This window comes from Aythya ferina (genome assembly GCF_964211825.1).
Source record: "Aythya ferina genome assembly, chromosome: 1".
Classification (NCBI taxonomy): domain Eukaryota; kingdom Metazoa; phylum Chordata; class Aves; order Anseriformes; family Anatidae; genus Aythya; species Aythya ferina.
Window position 1 is genome coordinate 207156846 of NC_140296.1, and position 21695 is coordinate 207178540.

Below are 21695 nucleotides of genomic sequence, written 5' to 3' on the forward strand. Positions count from 1 at the left end.
CTAAATCATTTGACACAGCTAAGAAAAGTGAGCTATGTTTCAGGCCCACCAGTCGCTCTTCAGGCTGGGAACGCTTTGTCCACTTTTTCTATATATTAACAGTTTTTTTCCCCATAAATGATTATTAACATGTTTAACAAAGGATAATGCTGCTTCACAACCCTCTTTTGTCTGTGACAATAAGGAGACAGTAGAGAAGTGGATCAAAGTTCTAGAAAAAGCCTGTGTTGCCATAAAAAATATCTGGGACAAGGCACAATAAGAGCTGGAGAAAAAGCAGGAAACACAATCTAGAACCAGCCTCTATGAGAGATTTGGTGAATCCAAGTTTGAACATCTACACATTTGCAATTATAACGTACTGCTGAACTCTGCTCATTGACAAAATCCCACCTCTACAGCAGGAAAGACCTTCACCCAACTGACTTGCACAGTCTGTCCAACCATACACCCTTGTACAACACTGAAAATATGCTAACTAAATGCATAAAACCTTGACAGATAGTCAGCATGGTGTTGGGCAACAAACTCATTTGTGTTGCTGTAGATTATGTCATCCAATTCCTCCCTCTTAAAGCCTTTTTTGTTAACTTCTGCTGTGTTCAGTCCCCACATGACACAAAGAGAGAATTAATTTCAATTATGTTCCTTCAGCACCTGTGTGAATATTCATTTTAAGGTATATGATTCACAAACTGTAACCACAGCTTGAGAAATGCAGGGGACAGCAAGAAATCAATTTAGAACCAGAGGGAAGGTGTTGATAGCACGGTAGGGTGGTGGATTTGGAGCCAGCCTGTGGACAGAGTGCTGGCTGCATGCAGGGATCCCTGTCTTCCCCCAGAACCCTGGTAGAAAACACCTTAAGTCACCTCAACCACACCTGATAAAACTGTAGTCAGAAAATGAGCAGCATGCCCTAATGTGCTACACCAAATCTCTGGGAAATGTGGGCAACAAAGAGCTGTAACACCATGTACTTTATGAAATTTTTACTGTGTAAATTTATTATTACAATTCAATCAGGGCAGCAAGGGAGGGGATGAACAGCACAGAAGGAGCTGAGGTTGCACAGTGGGGTGAGCCAATCTGATAGGAGAGAGGGTGTCCCTGTGCTCCCTCCCATGGGTGCAGTGTTTTCAGATGGTGAGTGGGACCAGGGAACTGGTCCAAGGGCAGCAAACTCCAGTCCCCATTTGCTGTACACATATGCTCAGATGAACCTAGAAGGAATCCATTAGCAGTTCCAGTCATCAACAGCCAACACCAAGCCATTAACAGAGAAAAACCCTAAGTATGAGAGCATATCAGGAAATTTTTCAGATGTGCTTTAAAAATTTAGGGATACTCTTGAGGTCCCCACAGGCACCATGCCAGTGCTGAGAGACAGAGCACGCTCAGGCATGCTGGCCGGAGGCAGCAGCAGCAGCAGAGACACAGCATGGCTCCAGCTTGTGACTGGGAACACCAAGTCCTCCAGCACTGCTGGGTGATTGAACCTCCCAGGGATCCAAGGTATGGGAGCAATTGCTGCTTGCTCCTGAGTGCCACCAGAAGGACCACGGAGGGTTCAAGGTCAGTGCCAGCATCCCGACCAGGCACAAGTCTCCACCCTGGCCAGGTGCAGGCAGGGACACACAGCAGATTTCATTGGCAGATCTGATCAGCAGCACACACCCTGCAGTCAGCCCTGTGCTGGTGAGTCCATGCCCAACTCCTGTTGGCTGCCTGCAGCAGGATCCCATGCCCTGAGGCAGCCATCCACCTCTTTACAGCTCCTTGGTATTGTCCCTAAGGCTGTGTCTGCAGAAGCTGTCCTTCCAATGGCACCTTGCACAGCCGGCCCTGGTCTCTCCCATGGGACACCTTTGCAAACCTCAGTGCTGTCAGGCAGGGGAATACACTGGCGTTAGCCTTTCCCTGTGCAACAGTTCACACCAATTCTGCTAAAAGAGCATCTCTTGGCCCAGACGGGATGATGCGCATCCCCCGTGAATGTGTCTGATGTCTGTGCTGGCAGACACAAGTCATGTGGGATTCTTCCACCATTATGACCAAGCCCCCATGCAGGCATGCATGTCAGCACCAGGTACCCCCTCTGGAGCAGCTGCTCCCACTGCCCAGTGGCACTGGCCCAGTGGCAGCCACTGGGCACCACATTGCCACAGCAGGACAGAGCTGGGCTGCTTGGAGGCATACAGAGGGCTCAGTCAGGGGTTGCTGCTGCAGGAAGGAGAAGAGACACGTGGGAAGGGGGCTGTGCTCCCTGCGGTGGGGCGCTTCCCTGCCAGCCCCACGGCGTGGTGACAAATCCCTCCAGGCAGACACCCTTCCTCTGCTCATACTGCCAGATGCGTACATTTTCCTTGCATGCAAATAGAAGTGGCAGAGGTTTGGGGAATGGTCTGCAGCATTGATCATTTTTACTGTAAATTTTTACTGTAATCTTCCAACAATTTGTGGGGTTTTTCTTCACCTAAGATTTCATATCCACTTTTCTTGGAAATGCTGACAAATAACTTTGGACATTCATTTAGAACTGGGCATCTTCAGCACACTGGGTGTCTGGTCACAATGCTTCTGGGAATAGGAACACAGCTCGACAGCTGGAGACAGCAGGAAGACTTTTTTGGGGCTGATCCACAAAGAACTATACATTAAAAATGAAGCTAATCTCAGAATTTTCCATCAACCCAGATTTTAATAAAAATAATCTCCCTTGGAGATAGCTGTAATATAAAGCTCCAATACGGCTTCTCATACTGTGGCCCATGCTTTCTTACCAGTAACCGTGAATTATGGCTCAATTATGTTCACTTTGCCCTCTAAGCACAGGCAAGGAGAGAGGGAAGGCTGCCCTCTTGTCTTCTTTCCAAAAGTAGACAGTGCAAGCTTGTGCCTGTTCCTGAGTTCCTCATCACATGCCCAAGCAGGATCATGCTCCCAGCGCAGGGTGCTCTGCAAGCACTTTGCCTCTGAGGATCCATGAAATCTGCCCTGCTCTGTGTCCGATGTGAACAAACCCTCAGCTCCCAGCATGAAGCTGTGGCTGAACCTTCAAGCTGCAAAACCTCTGGCAACTACAAGTGTGCAACTGTTCAGGGGACAGAGCTCAGAAAGACAAAAGAAATCCCTACTTTGACAGTTTAGTCCAAGCTAAATGTACCTGTTGTATCCTCAGTGACTTGCTTGCTCCAAGTTTTCCTTCATGCATTTCACTAGAATGTACATAGGCCCCATAGCCTTCCAGCCCATTGAGTCTCCTTGCCTCGAGCCCCAGCCCCAGCAGCCCCACCACGCCTCCCAGCATCAGCCCATGGGCCATGGTAGCTGCTCCTTCTCCAGGCACATTCTGCCCAGAAAGCAAAGATGTGGGAAAGGGAGCCAGCAAAGCAGCAGTTGCCAAACAGACCAAAGGCAGAGACATAGCAGGAAAGGAGTTTTTCTCTTGTTAAGCAGAAGAAGCAACAGTGAGAACATTTCTACTTCTGCCAGTGCAGCTGGTCTGTGAGCGGGGTGCGGCTCGTGCTGTGTCAAGCCCCTTGCTAAAACCTGTCCCAGCCCCTCAGGCTGCAGCGCTTGCACCTCCCCACCTCCAGCCTTGCTCCAGCAGCAAAGGCTTTCACAGCCTATCTGTGGGGAGCTGGGAAAGGAGTAGCCAGATAAATAATCTTGTCTTCCACAAAGCTGTCTTTGGTGTTGGACAGGAATGGGGAGGAGCATCACCAAATTATCCAAGGGTGTAGGAGACCCCAGAGTGATCCTAATATGCAAGAATGAAATCTCTCCACTGTGAAACATCTCCACCATCACTGTTTCTTTGCCTCCGGGGAGGAGCTGTGACTCTTTGCCTCAGCTCTTGCACTGATGATGCTTAACACTGCTTTTGGCACCAGCTCTTTAATGGTGAAGGGCACATCCTAAACCTTCGGGTAAGGCAACCACTATTGACCCATTTTACAAAAAAGCTCTCTGATAGCTAAAGAGCATCAGTGAAGACAGGAATGAGATGTGGATGCCCAGTTCCAGTAAAACATTTCACCCATGCCCCAACATCCTCCCATGGTGAAATGGAATAAATGGGTGTCACAGTGACCAGTGATGCTCAGTACTAAGAGATCCAGTCACCTGCCTTGTCCTCTCCTCCTCATTGCTGCGCAGTAGTGGCATTGTTACACGAGGACTGCTAGTGCATCAGCCCACAGCTGTGCTGGGATGCCACCAGCACCATTCCCACCTGTAAGTCCCATTCTGACTGAAGGGAAGGACTCAAACTCAGAATGTAGGGTACAAGGTGGAGGCACATGTCTTGCTAGTAACTTCAGTGTTTAAACCTTTTCTGAACAACTCTGGGAGATGCAGTTAAGTGGAGAGGAAGACTGGATCTGAGCAGCAGCCACTGGCATGGCAGAGATAGTTGGGGAGCACCAGGGATGCCACTGGCTCTGCTGAGCTGCCCTGCAAGCGATGGGACAAGGGTACTCACCTTGTGCCTGCCCAACTCTGCATGGCCCATATCCTTCTCCAGCCACTGCAGCAGAGGTTTGGACATCCATGGCATGGGGGCTGTCATAGGGGGAGCCAGCCCAGCTACCGCAGCACCCACCAGCCCTCACCACACTTGCGCTAGCCATGCCTGCCACTGAGGACAAAACACAGGATGAAGGCTTTGCACCATAGCCAGCTGGCTTCACAAGAGCAAGGGGCCTGCACTTACCCGGCCACACAGCCTGGCATGCCCCTTTGCTCCTAGAGAAGGCTCCCCTTTCCCCACTGCCCTCCATCAGGGCCGTGAAATGTTTGCAGAACAAGATACAGGGAATGCTTACTGCTTCCCTGCTGATAGAAGGGCTGAGTTCGTAGCTCTAGTGAATGGATGCATATTTACATCGCTTTCTTTAAATCAAGTTTCAAGAGTTTTATGCAAATAAATTGCATTTACTCAAAACAACTCATCAAATAATTCACCCACAGTGTCCCAAAGGGTGTTGCACAACACTCGGCAGCTAAATTTCCCAGCCCCCAAAATAACCAACCACAGCCACAGACACAAAGCAGTGACCCAAAGCTCTCCTGCTTCAGGCAAAAATCTCCCTCCACACACATAATAAAGTAAAGTAGATTGATTTAAGTCAAAGTGATCACCGATTTTAACCATGATAAATCAGCTGGCAGAAAATCTGGTTATAAATAAATGAGTCTGATGTTGTTCTGCATTTTGTCCTTAGCCATTTTCCTAAAGAAAAGCTGAGTCAGATCAATTCATAGCCATTACATTAGATTAATTTGCGATTTAATATAGACTTTACAACCAGAAGTGCTTCTTCCTAAGTAGATACATGGTAACTCTATGCATCTATTTAAGCAATTACAATGTAAAGTATACATTCTTTTTTTTTTTTTTTTTTAATTTTATCCTAATATTTTAGAAAAGAGTGAGAAGCATTTTTCTTACTTAATAGAGGATGAGTAATTTTTTACTTGTGATTTAAATCAAAGTGGCCTATGGTAAAAACTGGCAATAAAATATTCATTTAGCATTTTAAAATATTTCTGAGTACTAACAAATTAAATAAGCTACCCTACACTACCTGTAGCGGATTCATTGGAAATGCCAGAAAGTAACCAAAATATCCCTTGCACTTACAAACAATGGCCATAAAAAGGGACTTTTATCTGTAGTTACTTAAATGAACTGTTTCTTCACATTCATCAAGATCTCAGTGCTGGTAGGTCTCACCCCCTTGAAAGGGACTTTTATTTCTGGATTAGAGGAAAAAAGCAAGTTCTCCTCTGCTTGCTAAACCTCCACCTGGTTCCTCACTTTTGGATCTGCTCCCATGTGAACTGATCCAGCTGCATGAGCCGGGAGGAATAAAACACGGTCACTGATTTATGGTTAAGGTTGGTTTAGTAAGTAAACTAGTTTCATACGCTCAGCTAAGGACTTCTCTGAGAACCCTCCTTTGATGTGCACTGGCTGACAGCCCTGTGGGTCGGGAACCTCGCTTGGGGACTGTCTAGCTGCAGCAGCCAGAGGAAATGAGCCACTGTCCCGCAGCCTGTCCCTGTGGGCAGGCGAAGTCTGGCTGCCGGCTTCCCTTGCAGCAGCACAGCCAGCAGTCCCCACTTCAGGCTCTGCTGACCCCATCCCAGGTCCACTTCTCCCCTTCCCATTACACCCAGGCACAACTGCACTGGACGTCCCAATGGGCAAAGTAGGGGCGGCCCCACAGGACAGGGACCTGCACTCTGCCCTGCTCCCTGTGCAGGCTCCAAGGTCAGCTCCAGCAGCCCGGGCCAACGAGTTTAGTATTAACTACTAAACCGCAGCCTGAAGCACAGTGCTCTTGCTGAGGTATGCAACCCACATTAATGATTGTACAAGATTGACCACCACCTGTCTGCTCCCCATTCCCCTTGGTGCCTGGAGAAAACTGGCACATCCCAAGGGAGCAGGTGGGCTCCTTGTCTCACACAAGCACTGCACTGGAAGATGTGCTGGCCAGCTGTGATGCCATAGCAAACCCCAAGCTACTCAGCATGGTATAACAGAACACTGGACAAAACCTTATGGTTTGTTACACTGATAATCCCAGTCCACTCTGTAAATCCTACTGTCTGGATACTAGCAGAATGCTTTCATGTTTGTGTTAGGAAAATAAATGCAAAAAAAAAGCTACAAGGAGATTTCAAAATATGTCATGTTTGGTGCAGCATTCAGCAGCATACAGTGAGTGAAGCATAGGGCTGCAGAGTGAATAAGAAAGATTAATAAAAGCTGAACAGCTGTCTCATTCATTGAGCACTATTAATCCGATCTGAAAGAAGCTGGGTTCCTATGGAAAACAATGTGCAGCTTGTAATCAAAAAGCATCTCAAAGCATGTGCATAAGTGGTTTGATTCTTCCATAAAAGGGTTGAAAATCCAATATGACTATTGACATCTAGAGATTTTTACAACAGCAGAAAGCAGATGCTTTGGCCAAGGATCAAAGTTTTAAGTGCAGGTTTAGGCCATTCAGGAGGTCACTTCCTGACCTCCAGATCTTCCCTTTGCAACATCAAAATTCAGCTTTTTTTTTTTTTTTTTTTTCCTGCACTGCTCACATAGCCGAGATGGAGCAAGGAAACAAGAATTTTTAGGTGCTGCATGGTATTGGGAGAGGAGTGAGAAGCGAGGCACAGGGCAGAGGAGATGAGCTTGTGAGCCCAGGAGCCAGGGGCTGGCGTGGTCACATTGTATCGCTGGTGGCCACGCTCCTGCCCAGGGCCACCTACACTCTCACCCCTCTGGCAGGAGCAGATGCAGTGCCAGCCCTGCTTTCCTTGCCCTCTCTTCCTCTCCTTCTCCATCTCTGACAATCAGCTGCCGAAAGCAGCCAATGCACAGACCATCTCCACCAGCTCCACACCACAAAGAAAACCGCAGCAAAGGGCTCCTGTGAGGCCTTGGGACACACGAGATAAATCCTCAGCCCTTCAGGGGATGGGAGTTGTCCCTTTCAGGTCAAGAAAGACCTTTTCATTATTTCAGTTAAAAATGACCTGGGAGAATCTACAATGCTCAAACCTGATTTTGTGCTTTTTATCCCTGCTTTGTGACAGCAAGTAAGGACCTAAATAGAGTGTGGTGTGGGTGGGTATATATTTAAATAGCTAATTAGCACACGGCCGATGCCATCCGTGCTGCCAAGAGCTCACACGGTGTTGCTGGTGCTGCACAGCCGGCATGAAGACCTGAGCACAGCCGCACGCATCCTGGCCCCCATACCTGCCCCATAGCTCTGGGCAGCAAAAGCGACTGTGGGGCTAGAAGGAGCTGTCGCTGTTTCTGACAGTGGCAATACACCAGACCCAACTGAACACCATCCAGAAGACAGAGAAGGGACTTTCTGCACCAAGGACACAGTTTGCAGACTTGTCAAAGTCAAAAATGCTGCTGCCATCTCCTCCCTCGGCTCCAATAGTGCACACGGACCTGACAATGGAAATCTGCTGCAGGCTAGAGCCAGTGGAGGAAGAATGTTATTTTAACCTACAGCAGCTCCTTGGTCTGGTTTTAACATGATTTAAAAAGGGAAAGAAAGAGAGTTCCCAGCACACAATGGAGAAGAAAAACCCTTGGAAATCTCCAGGTGGAAGCCTCATCAGCTGAACACTGCCATTCCTCCAGATTTTTCTGAGCTATTTCAATAAGCTTCAGCTCTCTGATAGTTAGCCACTTCCTAAGTACCACTCTTCTGCAAGCGGCTCTTATCTCTACATATACATTTTTTATGTGATGCGCTGAGCTGTGATTCCTTGGAACAAGTTTTCCCTGCTTCCAGTGAAAATGTAAATGGTGAGGCACTGTAACAGGCTGCCCAGAGAAGTTGTGGATGCCCCATCCCTGGAGGTGTTCAAGACCAGGTTGGACAAGGCCCTGGGCAACCTGATCTGGTGGATGGCATCCCTGCCTATGGCAGGGGGGCTGGAACTAGATGATCTTTAAGGTCCCTTCCAATCCAAGATGTTCTACAGTTCTATGGTTGTGGAAAACCTGTGCCTTTTCGCATTGTATGGACAACATTGGTAGCAACTGGACATACAGGGGGTAGCCAGCACTGCCCAGTGGCAGCAGCAGAACACACTTTCCCACAGGATGTACCCAGGCACCTTCCAACAACCAGCACCAGTGCACACCACAGACAGAGGGGACTTGGATGACTGCTGGAGGACTTCTGCACTTTTCAAGGATTATTTCTGTATTATGGGCCCCCAGAGGAGGTTGGCACTTACATCCAAAGCACTCCTACCACAATACTAGGGCAATCAGTATGGTTTTCAAACATGTTTTAATGATACAGACCTGCAATTCACATCTATTTCAGGAAAAAAGAAAAAAAAATCAGCTTGAGCATGCTTCTGTCTCGTTAAAAAATAGATTATAATCTCATAAATCTTGTAGGTGTTTTGGATAATTTTATCCTGGGTCTCCACCACTCTCTCCCACAGAGCAATACGCAGCCAAAAGCTGAGTTGAAATGGCTGTTCCTGGAGTATAAGCAGCCACCGGATGAATGCAGGAGCAAGCAGATGAGGAGGAGAAGCTCTACCAATTTTAAAAGATCCTCAGGGCCTTGCACATCAGCCTCCTCATTGCTTTGCCCATGCTTACACCCCCTGCCAATGCAAGGGCCAGCACCCATGTGCACCAGCAGCTCACACAGAGCAGGGTTAAAGGAGGAAGGGAGCTCTCCTGGTTATCAAACTCCAAATAAATTACTATCTCAGGAATCATCACAAAACATATCAGTTCCCTGCCCATATGAAGTGAGTCCATGGGGTGAAGCACCATCACAGCACGGACCACGAGCATGTGGAACTCCATGCCAGACACTGCTGCAGCCAGCACGCTGTACCACTCTCACGCTGTACCACCCCACCACAGCTGAGCAGGAAGCGGGACAGCACCTGGAGGTGTGCACTGGGACAGCAAAATGCTGGGGTTGTCTTCATCCCCTCGACAGCACACGGAACCAGGGCAGCAGCCATACACTCCTGTGGGTCTAATAAGCCCCATTGGGTTGCAGCACCCTGCTTGCCCCTGCCCACCCACTCCATGCTGTGAGCATGGCTGCTCCCCCTCGGGCAGGGCTGCTCCCCAGTCACAGCCCCACAGAGGAATAGCACTCAACAGGCAGCTGGCAACATCCTGAGCATCCCAACAAGTGTCAGACCACCAGGAGATGGTCTCTGGTGCTGGCAAGGACAGTAGCACTTGCTAGCCAAGCTGTCCACTGGCATTCACTGCATGTGGACTGTGTTGGCTCTGCCACCTCGTGAGCACAGCACCATGCAGTCCTTAATTACACCACTGCACACTGTTGCTCAAAGACTGCATCACCAACCAGGCAGTTCTTCCTTCTCCTTGGATGTGGCTGAAGCCTTTTGCATTTTCCTGTGCAGCAGCAGCTGATGGTGAGGAAGGATTCTTTCCAACTGAGTGGTACCCTGCGTGGATTCATATCACATTGCATATAGAGCAGATCTACCCAAGTCTGTACTTTAACTGCTATAGCCCTGGTTCTAGGAGTGCTTTGCAGGGGACTGGGATGCCCCAGAGCACAATGCCGCCCTAGACCCCTGCCAGCTTGGACCCAGGAAGCCTTTATTGTCCTGACAACACCTGACAACACACCAGGAGCAACATGGATTTAGGGCAGTAGTTTATATAATGTACACATGCCAGCAGATTTTCACTATGATTTTCACTATTGGATTGGGGACTACGAGACTAACCCACAACAAGCGTTAAGAGTGGTTTCATTCATCCTTTATGTACCAATTTCTTCCACAAACTCAGCAGTTCTTCCTTCTGAACACCTGCAGCTGGCACCACATCACTTAGCATGTGGCACCTGCAGGTAGCTGCAGGGAATCAGCACAAGGAGGGAACACGCTTGTCCAGGACACTGGAGCAGGCTGCAGGCAGGTCTGCTGCTGTGCACACCAGCACAGCACTGCCATGGCCCCCACAGCCACTGCACACGAACTGCTGAATGTCCATCCATAGCTGTCATGCCAGTTTGGGGAAACTGGCCGCACCTCTTCACCTACCTCTCTTAGTCCAACCTGTGCCACAGGCAATCGCTAGGGGACATGGCACGCAGCAGTGGAGTGGTGGCAGTCCCTGGCTCAAATGTGTCCACTGGTATTTCCTGCATCCCCTGCCATCCCTCTGCTTTTCTTTTAGGAAGCAAGTGGCATATTCTACAGAAAAGGCCATTTATTTAAGACACAAGAACCCTGCTTCGCAAACCACCTGGTCAGAACCAGTGTCCCTTGTCACATGGCCCCTCTGCAGTGTCCAGACCATAGCAAAGGTGCCCACAGCCCCTGCACCGCACCCTGCAGGGCTGCAGCAAACCTCCCTGCGGGCACAGGCAGGGCTGCAAAGTCCCTTGCTGCTGTCGGGTGGTGGGCGGCTCAACCAGCCACAGCTCAGGGCCACCACATCCCTGCCTCACCAGGCTGTGGAAACACAGCTGGTGATGCTTGCAGGATGGCCTGCATTCGCTCTCACATGCTCCTGGCACAGTGAATTCACATCAAACCTCAAACAAATGGCCCACCACACCACCTCTTCACAGTCTTCCTTCTTACCATCAGTCTTGGCTAAGCAGAAGTTCAGGAAAATGTCTCTCTCTTTTATAACAGGAAAATTTATCCCTTGGTTTCCCTTGGCTTAGCAGAAGAATCAATGTTTTGTGCAGTTTTTCAGGCTCTTCCCTCATTTGCATCAAGGAGATAACAAGCCAGAAAATATTATCCTGAGTATAGAGCAATTGCGAAGTGGGACCAGAGCAGAGCCTCCTCTGCAGCCATGGAGGAGAACGAGCAACTTCATTCCACAGAAAAGAGACACCTGTCCTGTCAAACAGCCTCTTACAAATGGAGCTGGGTGACACCACATCTCCAAAGCCACCTTCTGCTCTTTATTGTGGGACCTTTCCTCATCAGTCCCTGACATATCACAAAGCCCTGCACGAGGCATGAGCCCTCCTGCAGGACAGATGCCAGCACAGCAAGGACATGTCAGACCCTGCTGCCTGGGCACCTACAGGACTTCCTTCCACAGGGAACAGGCACTCAAGCATCTCACAGGCTATGCTTCAGCATGAGCCCCCGCATTAATTGTTCTTGCTACCTGCTGTCAGGCCAGTGACATGAGATAACCTGGATTCACTTGCCCCAGCGGTACCATCAGACTGGCCACCCCCATCACAGCTGCTGTGCCCAAAGCCTGCTTGCAGGATCATGGCACCCACAGCCCAGTGGGCGGAGGATCAGAAGCCAAGGTCCCATCATGGTGGACCCATCAGGAGGTGGGCAGGAGGGAGACATTTCTCAAAGAACTCAACCCCCAGCACAGGGGACCCTGAAACTCAAAGCTAGGAAGTCCTTTGGAAACTGCTAGTGGGAAGGGTGGGAAAGGGGCGAGGACACAAACCTGAAGCAACAAGATGCTCCCATCCTGCAGAACCTTCCCTTCCTGAGAAACTTGCCATGAGGGCCTCAGCTGCCACACAGAGAAGAACAGCGGATTGGAAATTTGAGGCACCATGAAAAATACCCAGCAAAGCAGCAAGCTGCCTGCCAGGGGCAGGACATAGGACCTTCCTGCAGCACACAACATGGCCAAAGCTGCAGGGCACCATGCAGCTCCTGACCAGGGCCCCGGGCATTCCCCAGAGCAGTAACACTGGTGTCGGCAGTGCTGAGCACCATCCTCTCCCACATTCCCAGCAGCCCATCATCCTGACACTTGCAGGGCTGTCCCATATCCACAGAATTTGGGAAACTTGCAACTCCCTGTGGCATCTTTGCCCTTTAGAAAGCAGGGCCATTTGCAAACTCTGTCAGTCAGCACACTGAGGGGTTTATTGTCTGTTTACAGCTCTAGCAGAGTTCTTCTCCTGCATGTCAGGGAATGCCACCAGCTTCTTCTGCACTGCAACAGGAGGAGTCTCCTTTTAGTAATTAAGATGTTCTCCCTTTCCATCCCAGTGCAGCAGGGTGGATGACTGACTGATGACTTCTGTACTGCAGGAGGACCTTTCCCTCTGCCACATCACTACCTGCTCTCTGCAGCTGGTTGTGTCTGTGCAGAATCAGAGAACATCTTGCAAAGTGTCCTGACTCTCCTGTCCCCCAGGGTCCATTTCTCCAGCTGTTTGTATGGTTATAGGGCAGCTTAACCTCTCTTCCTCAAGCCCAGAGCTAGTGCAGCTTGCTCAGACTATTTAACTTGAAGTGCTGACCCATCATTAGGAGTAAACAGCAATGTGCCTGAAGAGAGTACTTTTCCAGAGCACCACCTCAGGTGGAGATTTGCACCTAACAATGGAAACCACTAACAGTGAATTCAAAGGTTTTCAGCCAAATAACAATTGTGATAGAGTTGCAAAGGAACCTAAAAGAGGATTGGAGATGAATCCAAGAAAGCTGGGAAGCTTGACTTGAAAAGTCAGCCACTTCACTGTCTAAAAGTCCACCTGTAGGCTCCATCCTTGACAAGAGATGTGAACTTTATAAAGTGCACTTTGTCTGGCTGAAGTACAATGGCAGCTAATAGAGTCTGACTTGATACTGAAAAGCTGTGCACTGAAGATCCTGAAAGAGACAATCCCCACCTTAGAGCAGAGCTTGTTATTGAAAAGCCCATGGCTCATCAGCCACAGGCTGTGGCTGCCACACCAGACCCCATGCCCAGAAGCTCCTGTGCGAGGAGGCTATGGGGTCACCTTGGAGTGTTCAGGCCTGGAGGTCAGTCAGCAAAGCCCCTTTGTCACACAAGCCTGCTGTCAGCACCATGGTCCTGCAGAGACCAGTGATCCCTGCTAGCATCCTATCCTTCTCATATTTGCCCTCTCCCGAGTAACCAAGGAAGGAAACCTCTCCTTTCTGGTTGATCCCCAATGCCCCATGGCTCAGTGTAACTCAGCCTCTGTAGAGGTCCAGGGAGGAGATGGAGGTCAGAGGAGGTCAGAAGTGGCCCCTTTATAGGGTCAGTCCTTGGCTGCCCCTCCCAGAGGTGCCACCAAAATCCTGTGTCCCATCCCAGCCTGCAGGACACCCTCCCCTCTCCTTACACCAAGCCCTGGTTTCTACATCCAGGCTGCAAGGTCCTTCAGGGATGCAAACAATGACCCCCTGCAAACCTACACAGGGCTGGTGCTAGCCTCACTGCCAGCTGGCACCCAGGCCTGCAGGGAGGGCCGTGCCACAGTAGAGCCAGGCAGGCGGAACACAGCAAGTTGGGGAAGGACATCTGTGAGAAGACGCCTGCACCTCAGGTCTCATCTTCCTTTGCTGTAGCATTGCCAGGGTACACAACATTGCTGCTGCACCCAGGTCAGGAACCGCCACTGACTGACCACATGCACCACAGAGACCTGGAGAGAGGCCAAGCCAGGAGACAAAGCATGTGGCAATGCCCTCTCATGACCAGGAGGAGCGTGAGCTGCCGAGTGCCAGTGCAGCACCCTCCAACCATGGGGAGAAGTATGACCCAAATGGGACAGCAGCTGAGGAGGGGCTGTGGGGCCACTGCTGCTTTCCAGCTGGGAACAGCCATGAACCCTATAAAAGGGGAGGAGGTGACATAGAATGCACATAACTCCAGAGCACTTCTCTTGTGAGCTTCTTGGAGACACAAATCTCTCATTTTCCGCTCATCTCTTTTCACCATTATCAGCCCCAATGTGCTTGGATGTCACCTTGCAGGCAAGGACCAAGCCTGGAGAAATAATCACTGCAAGTGCCCAGATCAGACAGCTCATGCATGGGCATATGCAGGAGTGAAGGGAAGTGCAGGGCCATTCACTGGACACTATACAGCTTTTAGGGACACATAGTGTTACACCAACCAGGTCTTTCCTGCCCCTTCTCTTTTAAGTGAAGTTACCTCAGCTAGCCCAGAGGAGGAGCCTGCAAAGCAGGCAGTTTCTATTTGGGATGGCAGCCCTCACCTGAGCTGTAAATGTAACAGCCCTTGACAGGGCCCTGATTGCCCTGACACCAGCCCGAGCACCAGCCCAGGGCTGGTGATGACATGGGAGCCATCTGCAGGGCACAGCAGGGGTGTCTGGTTGGCCTCACTGAGCCTGCAGGGTCGCACCTCCCTGCCTGCTCCCCAGTGCAGTGCAGTGCAGGGCTGTCTCTGCTCTGCAGCAAGCCTGCCAGTTCATAGTCCAAACCGCATCCACTGCCTGCTGGGACAGCGGTGACACAGCACAGCCTCTGCCTCCCACCAAATCCATGAAACCCAGTGCTTGCAGCTCCATGGGTGGCAGCCCTGGCCAGGCACCTGGGGCAGGGCTGGTCAGGCGGCTGGCTCGTGAGCTCCTGGAGCTTGCACTGCCATGCTGGAGCACAGAGCTGTGCTGGCCAGGATGCCAGCACTGCATGTTGCCATCTGCACCCAGCAGGCCCTGCCCCATGTCCCTGTGAGGCTCCACCATCCCAGAGAGCAATGTCCCAAGCCCCCAGACCAAGACCCTGGCAGCACACAGGTGTCCTCAGGGGCTCCTGCTCTGCTGACTCCCATCCGCCTGCTCAGAAATGTTTTCTCTCATCAGCTCTCTGACAGACATCTGTCCCAATGGTAAGGGAAATCTGCGAGGGAAATTCCTACATGCAAATGTATACATGCAAAGATGCTCTGCTTTTCGTGAAATGACCCACTCCCTCCACAGCACCGGGTGATCTTGGGTCTGGCACAGCAGAGCTGCCTCGCCTTGGCACTGCAACCATCCCGATTGCACAGGAGGACTTGTAAGGAGCAAGGGGTAGAGTGCTACGGTATACCATCATACTGACTCCAGCATCATAGCTCTTTCCAACATACACACACACTCATAAAACAAAACAAGACGGGGAAGGGAAGTATGGAGCTGTGCCCGATAAACAGAGAAGTGGAGAGGTGGACACCACTGCAAACTGCAGAGTGTGTCCTCACTGACAGTCCTCAGGCTCTGTCCCACGCTGCATCAACGAGATCTGCGGTGAGGGCTGGAGCAGCATGGGACCTGGGTCCTTGCATCTGCCAGGGAATGGGGGGGATGGAGCCAAAGTACTAAGTCCTGATGTGTCAGGGCTAACATGGTGGAGAAGGGAAGAGGCAAACTTCATGTCGCTGACAGCCTTGCTCACAGCTGCAGCAAGGCTGAGGAAGTAGCAAGCAGAGTGAAGCCCTCCCATAGCACAAGGGCTCTCCCCTCCAGAGCAGATTCGACACTACAAGCAGTGTGGCCTCACCTGCCTCTGCCACCCCTCAGTGCCTGTGAGCCTGTGCTGCCAAACGTGTCAGCAACCTGGCCCCAGCCACAGCACCACCATTTTCTCATGAGCTTCTTGGCCCCTGCCGCTGCCCCTCCAGCTCCAGGCAGGACCCCCCCACTGCTCTCCAAAAAGGGACTCTCCCCACCAAACAGGAGCAGTCTCACATCCCTTAGTAACCTGCACACACATGCAGCAATGCTCTGCTTGCCCCAGTCCCCTCTGCCTCCTTACCAGCCACAGCCTCATCCCCAAAGACATCCTTCTCCTGCCCACAGCACCTCATCCCTGAGCTCAGGCTCCCTGCACCTCCCAACCCATCCCTCCCCAGGCAAACTACTGCTTTCAGCACAGCACCCTAATAAGCATCCTTCATCAGAGCCAGTGATATTGAAGTCCTTCAGTGAACTTTCTTCCTGCCCTGACCAGACTCAGCTTCCAAGCACTTGCCCCCAGGTGACCCCAACACCCTGGTCAGTCACAGCCACCCCCCATGGCACACTGCCTGCCAGACACCAAATGCACTGTGTGCCAACTACTGCCTGTGCCCCATGTGCTGCTCCACTTCACAGCCACCCCAGCTGACATGCCACGATGCCCAGTGCCCTCCTGTGTCACACATCAGCTCCTGGCAGGCAACAGGCACATGTCCTGCCTGCGGCACCATCACCACTGCACCGTTGTCCCCACACTGGGGCACCCAGCACACACCACACTGCACTGCACCCAAGCTGGACACCTGAAACATGCTGCGGTCATGTCTACGTCCATTCGCCACTCGTGCACACTCACACCTGGCTTGCAGCCCCGCCGCACACGCACATTGCCCACACCGCTGGCTCACCAGCAGCCATCACCTTTCCCAGCACTGCGCTGCAGCTCCACGCTCCCGCGGTGCCCAGCCAGTAGCGGTGCCAGAGCCAGAGCTGGTTCTGGAGCTGGTGCCGGTACAGGTACCGGTGCCGGTGCTGAAGCCTCCCGCGCTGTGCCCCGCTCTGCCCCCAGTCCCGGTGCCCCCATGCCCGGGCAGGCGGCACAGCGCAGCCTGGCCCCGCTGCGCTACCGGCCCCGGGCGCTCCGGAGCGCCCCGGCGGGGATGGGCCCCGAAAGGCAGCGCCGCAGTCCCGCCGCGGGACACCGGGAGCGGGGGCTCTGCGGGGCACCGGGAGCAGGGGCGGCGGGGAGCCGGGCCACGGGGAGCCGTCCTGCCGGAGCCGTGGCCGGCCAAGCCCCCGCCCGCGGCATAGCGAAGTTTGCCGGGCGGTGCCGGGCGGCGCCGGGGCGCGGAGGCGGCGGCTCTCGCCGGTGGGCGCTGGGCTGGGGGTCGGGGCCGGGCCGGGGCCGGGGCCGGTCGGGGCGCGGGTCGGGGCCGGGCGCGCACTCACCGTCTGCTGGAGGTCGGGGATGCCGATGCGGACGACGATGGCGCCGGGCGCGGGCTCCTCCATGCGCGCCGGGGCCGCCAGCTTGGGGGAGCGGGGCCCGCCGGGGCCCCGGGCCGGGTCGAGCCGCGTCTCCTCCCGCAGGCCGGCGCCCGGCTCCCCGGCGGCGGCGCGGGGCTGTCGCTCCGGCGGCGGCGGCGGCTCTGGCGGCGGCGACTCCGGGCTCTCATGCTTGCTGCCGGCGGGGCTCAGAGGCATGCTCCGTGCGGCGCGGCGGGGCGGCCGGCACCGGCACCGGGGGCCCTGCGGGAGACAAGCGGTGAGCGCGGCCGGCGGGGACCGCGAGGGCACCCCCGGAGGGACCTCGCGCCCCCCCACCACCCATGGACCCTCCAGCAGAGCACATCCAACCTCCGCAAAGGGACCTCGTGGGTTCCCCGACAGGGATCCCAGAGGGGACTCCGTCACCAAACACAGGCACCCCATGCAGGGACCCCCACCCACCCTACGCAAGGAGTCCCATCTCGAAGCCCTCCCTGGGGAACCAACCCCATCAATGCAGGAATCATGTGGGGACACCCCCAACAATAATCCTTGCGTCGGGGACCTTGCAAAAGTGCCCCAAGCTCCACACAGGCACCCCCTCGGGGACCTATTAAAGAACACTTGTACCGGGGAAACCCCAACCCACCACTCAGGAATCTTGCAGACACATCCCCACAGAGGTAGCTCCATTGCAGGGACCTCATGGGGACAACCCCAACATAGATCTTCATGCCAAGGATCTTGCGTAAGACCACCCCCCACCCTAAATGGGAATCCCCATCTCATGGACCCTACAGAGATACCGCACCCCATGCAGGGATCCCCACAGGTGGCCTCCTCCCAGCAGGGGCCAACTACCACCACACACCCTGCCCAGGCCCCAGAATGCAGCACATTTGGAGGGCCTGCCTGGCTCGTTCCGCCAGGGGGGAGTCATGAGGGAGGCTGGACATCAGCAAAACAAGCAGGTGCAACTCATGGAGGGCTCAGCACTTTGCCCATCTCAGGGTTTTATCGGGAAAGGTCTTGGTTCTTGCCCTGCAAACTTCATCCTGCAGGTGCTTAAATGCTGCTCTCTCTGAGGTCTCCGAGACTCCTGCTCAGAGGCTGTCACCACCCATGATGTGGCTGTGCACACCCACCAACAGCCAGATTGGCCCTTGGGGTTCAGCCTCCAGCAGCATCTCCACCAGCTCATCAGGCAGTGAACAGGGGCCATCTGCCAGGGGCTCCCCAAACTGTATTTGGACAACAGGATTCTTGTGCTATTGCCCTTGTGCCAAGGTTTTGGGAGTGGGAGTATGGATGGTCAGTTCCCCCCCAGGAACCTGCCTCAGTCAGAGAAGCACGTGCACGTGGTGGAGCGGTGGCAGGCACAGCTACTGTTAGCTCCAGCTCACAGAGCACAGGCATGACTGGCCACTGCCCCAGGCTGCTATTTTTGCCAGTCCGCCTGCCAGTGAGAACTAGAGACAGGAGAACCCTGCCTGCCTGGCAGGTCAAGTCCTTGCTCCCAGGCAGGGACAGGCCAGTAACTGTCCTGCCAAGAGCAGATGGGATGCTGGGCTGAGCTCTGCAGGACTGTGCATGGGACTATGTCCGGTCCATCGCTGGCCAGGATTCAAAGCTTTAATCTACATGACAATCCTCAAACAGAAATAGCCCCCAAACCACTGAGAGCTGGAGAGATTTACGGTACGGCCTGGATCTGTCCAGGAAATGACTAATGGTGCTTCCTTCAGCCCTCTCACCCTGAGGCCAAGGGACTGCAACGAGGCAGGCATCAGGGAGAGCCTGACTCTTGACAGGGCAGCCTGGCCTCAAGCAACTCTCCCAGATGGAGCAGCATCTGCTGCAAATGTCCTGCACCAGTAGAGAAAGCAAGACAGGCAGAGAAGGCTGCATCTTCAGACCTGTGCAACTCCATGGGACTAACCCCAAAACTGAAATCATGGGTGGATGATGACAAACGAGAGCATCCCAGGAGCAACTGGCCAGTCTCTGAGCTCCTCCTTTCCTTCCCACACCTGCAGACCTGTGCAAGAGATCTGCAGGTCCTGACTGTATGCTGCTGCCTGCCAGGACAAGGAGCAGAGGGTCAGCAGCTTCCCTTGCAGTCACAGCTCCCCTCAACCCTGGACTCCCAGTGTTGCCCTGGCATGTGTCAAGCCTGTGCACCTGCACGGGAGCACACAGTAACATAAGTTTCAGTCATTCCTAGCCAGTCCCTTTCCAAGGTGTGACAACATGTTCTTGCCCAGCAGCACAGAAAGCCTAAAAAGTCACAAGGGGGACTGCCAGTGCAACCGCACCTCTCCTGCTGTGTGCTCCCTAGGGTCTGGGAACAGCACCCTGACAAGGAACTGGGGCAAGAGGGGGGGCTGGAGTGCTGGAAAGCACCTGTGCTCCCCATCTGGGGTCTGTCCAGGCCCTGGGTAAAGGCACATCAAAACTGCAGAGCTTTGGAGAAAATGCCAGCACTGAGCAGAGCATGGGTCTGGGACAAAGGCTTTTCAGAGGAAAATAAGGGCTCCAGGCTAGGCTCTTCAGAGGGTCACAGGGGACAAGGTGGGGCTATCAAGGGGAGGAAGTGGATGAAATGGCCATGAGTCACAAGCAGCTGAGAAGCAAGCCCCAGCTGAGATCTCTGGCAGCTCAGAAGACAAAGGCATAAGAGCGGCCAGGAAGGGAGCAGGCAAAACTATCTGTGGAACAAAGGGCAGAGCAGGAAGCAGAGAAGCTAGAGCTGGGAAGCCAGCAGCTGTGGCTGCACATGGCAGAGGCACTGAGGAGCAGCTGGAGGCCAGGATTAGAAACCTACAACCGTGCAAGCATGGGTCCACAGCACTGCTCCTGGTTGGGCACCAGCAGCTCCACTCCTGTGCAGTGTCTCGGTCCTTGGGGAAAGCACCAGGGCCTGGCCTGTCCCCACACACATGCTGCCCAGCGCAGGGGACACGGCAGGTCCAGGAGATGCAGGGCATGGCTGGCCCTGGCAGAGCTCAGTGCCCTGCAGCACAAGTCCCAGGCAGGACAGGCACCAAGCAGCAGCAGGGATAGGGACTCCGCAGACTCATGGTGGAATTGGCACAACCCACAAACAGCCCAGAGACAGTGCCCGAGACTTTGATAGCTGTGGCAGGGGAAGTGGGGCTGGGGGACACCGGTCTGCACAGAGGAGGCTGTGCCACTTGCAGGGTCAGGATGGGCAAGCAGAGGGGCTGCATCAGGCATCCCTGTCCTGGGACTGCCCCTGAGGCCAGCGGCCAGCAGCCACCAGCAGGGCAGAGCATCATCAGATGCACGCAGGGGATGGACGGGCTCTGCCAGCAGCTCAGTGAGGCCTGAATGCAAACAAGGGCTGAACACAGAGCAAGCAGCTCCAGCTCGTGGTCCCTCAGTGGCAAATCTCCCTCCACCTGCCCTGCAGCAGTACTCATCTCAGCCAGTGCCTGTCGTTCGCTGCTATAGCTCTGTTCGATTATTGCTGTTCAATTATTTTATTTCTTTCCTCTTTTTCTGTCTTGTTATTTCAATAGAGGGAGAAATTAAATGCTCCAGATGGTAATTGTCAGGATTATTCTTGCCTTTTTTCCAATCTTCTGGTACCTCATTAGTTCCCAATGATGTTTCAGATACAACTGTGAATGACTGGAAAAATGTGTTGGCCACCCCCACCCCTGAACTCCATTACAGACTTGCAGAGTCATTCACATTCATTTTCTCTTATTAAACCAACTTCTCTGCCGAAAAAAAAATAATAAAATCACTTATCTTGAAAAAAAGATACAAATTGAGTATCTTAGAAATTATAATCCAAAGAGTTTTATTCCAACACCAGGAAAAATTGATGAAAAATCATCAGAGAGTTATAAAATCTTTCAGGAAGATTTTATAGTGACAGGAACAAATCAGTAATGCTTCTGTCAAAGAAAGTCACGCCTCACCAGCATAGTAGAGCTTCCCACGTGTCACCAGGAGCACCAAAGATGACGTTCAGAACAGAGCCTTTTATTTGGACTCCCAAATACTCTGCAACAGCCCTGACAAGAGGTTGTGAAGTACAGCTACCTTCACCTCTTTTCCTGAGAGAAACAGTGTTCCCTAATCACCAGCCCCTCTCCATCGCTCCCAATGCCACAATCTGAAGTACCACCCCTGCCACCACTTACACATCCCACCACCGAGAGCAACTATGCCACAGGGACTGTCCCAGGCCGTGCTGCTGAGCACCACTCTGACATTGTCACTGTTACTCCCCCAAGAGCTCTGGCCCTCTGCATCTCTGCATCACCCTTGCTCTCCAAGGAGGGCCCTGGAGAATGCCCAGCCTTGGCACAGCAGTGGGACCCAGCAAGGGCTGAAGAAAACAAGCAGCCTCAGGGCATGTGAAGGGCAGGAATGGGAAAACAGGGCACAGGACAGCAGGGGTGCAGCCCAGAC

The 21695-nt window shown here is 52.9% G+C and overlaps 1 protein-coding gene across 2 annotated transcripts in view; it reads right to left on the reverse strand.

Moving 5' to 3' along the window:
• SHANK3 (SH3 and multiple ankyrin repeat domains 3) overlaps positions 1-21695 on the reverse strand; it is a 369667-nt gene that overhangs the window by 329123 nt on the left and 18849 nt on the right. For both annotated transcript variants that reach the window (XM_084506714.1, XM_084506715.1), the window contains one exon: positions 17211-17510. In XM_084506714.1, coding sequence (XP_084362840.1) covers positions 17211-17465 — 255 coding nt within the window. In that variant the 5' untranslated portion in view covers positions 17466-17510. The remainder of the gene's footprint in view (positions 1-17210; positions 17511-21695) is intronic.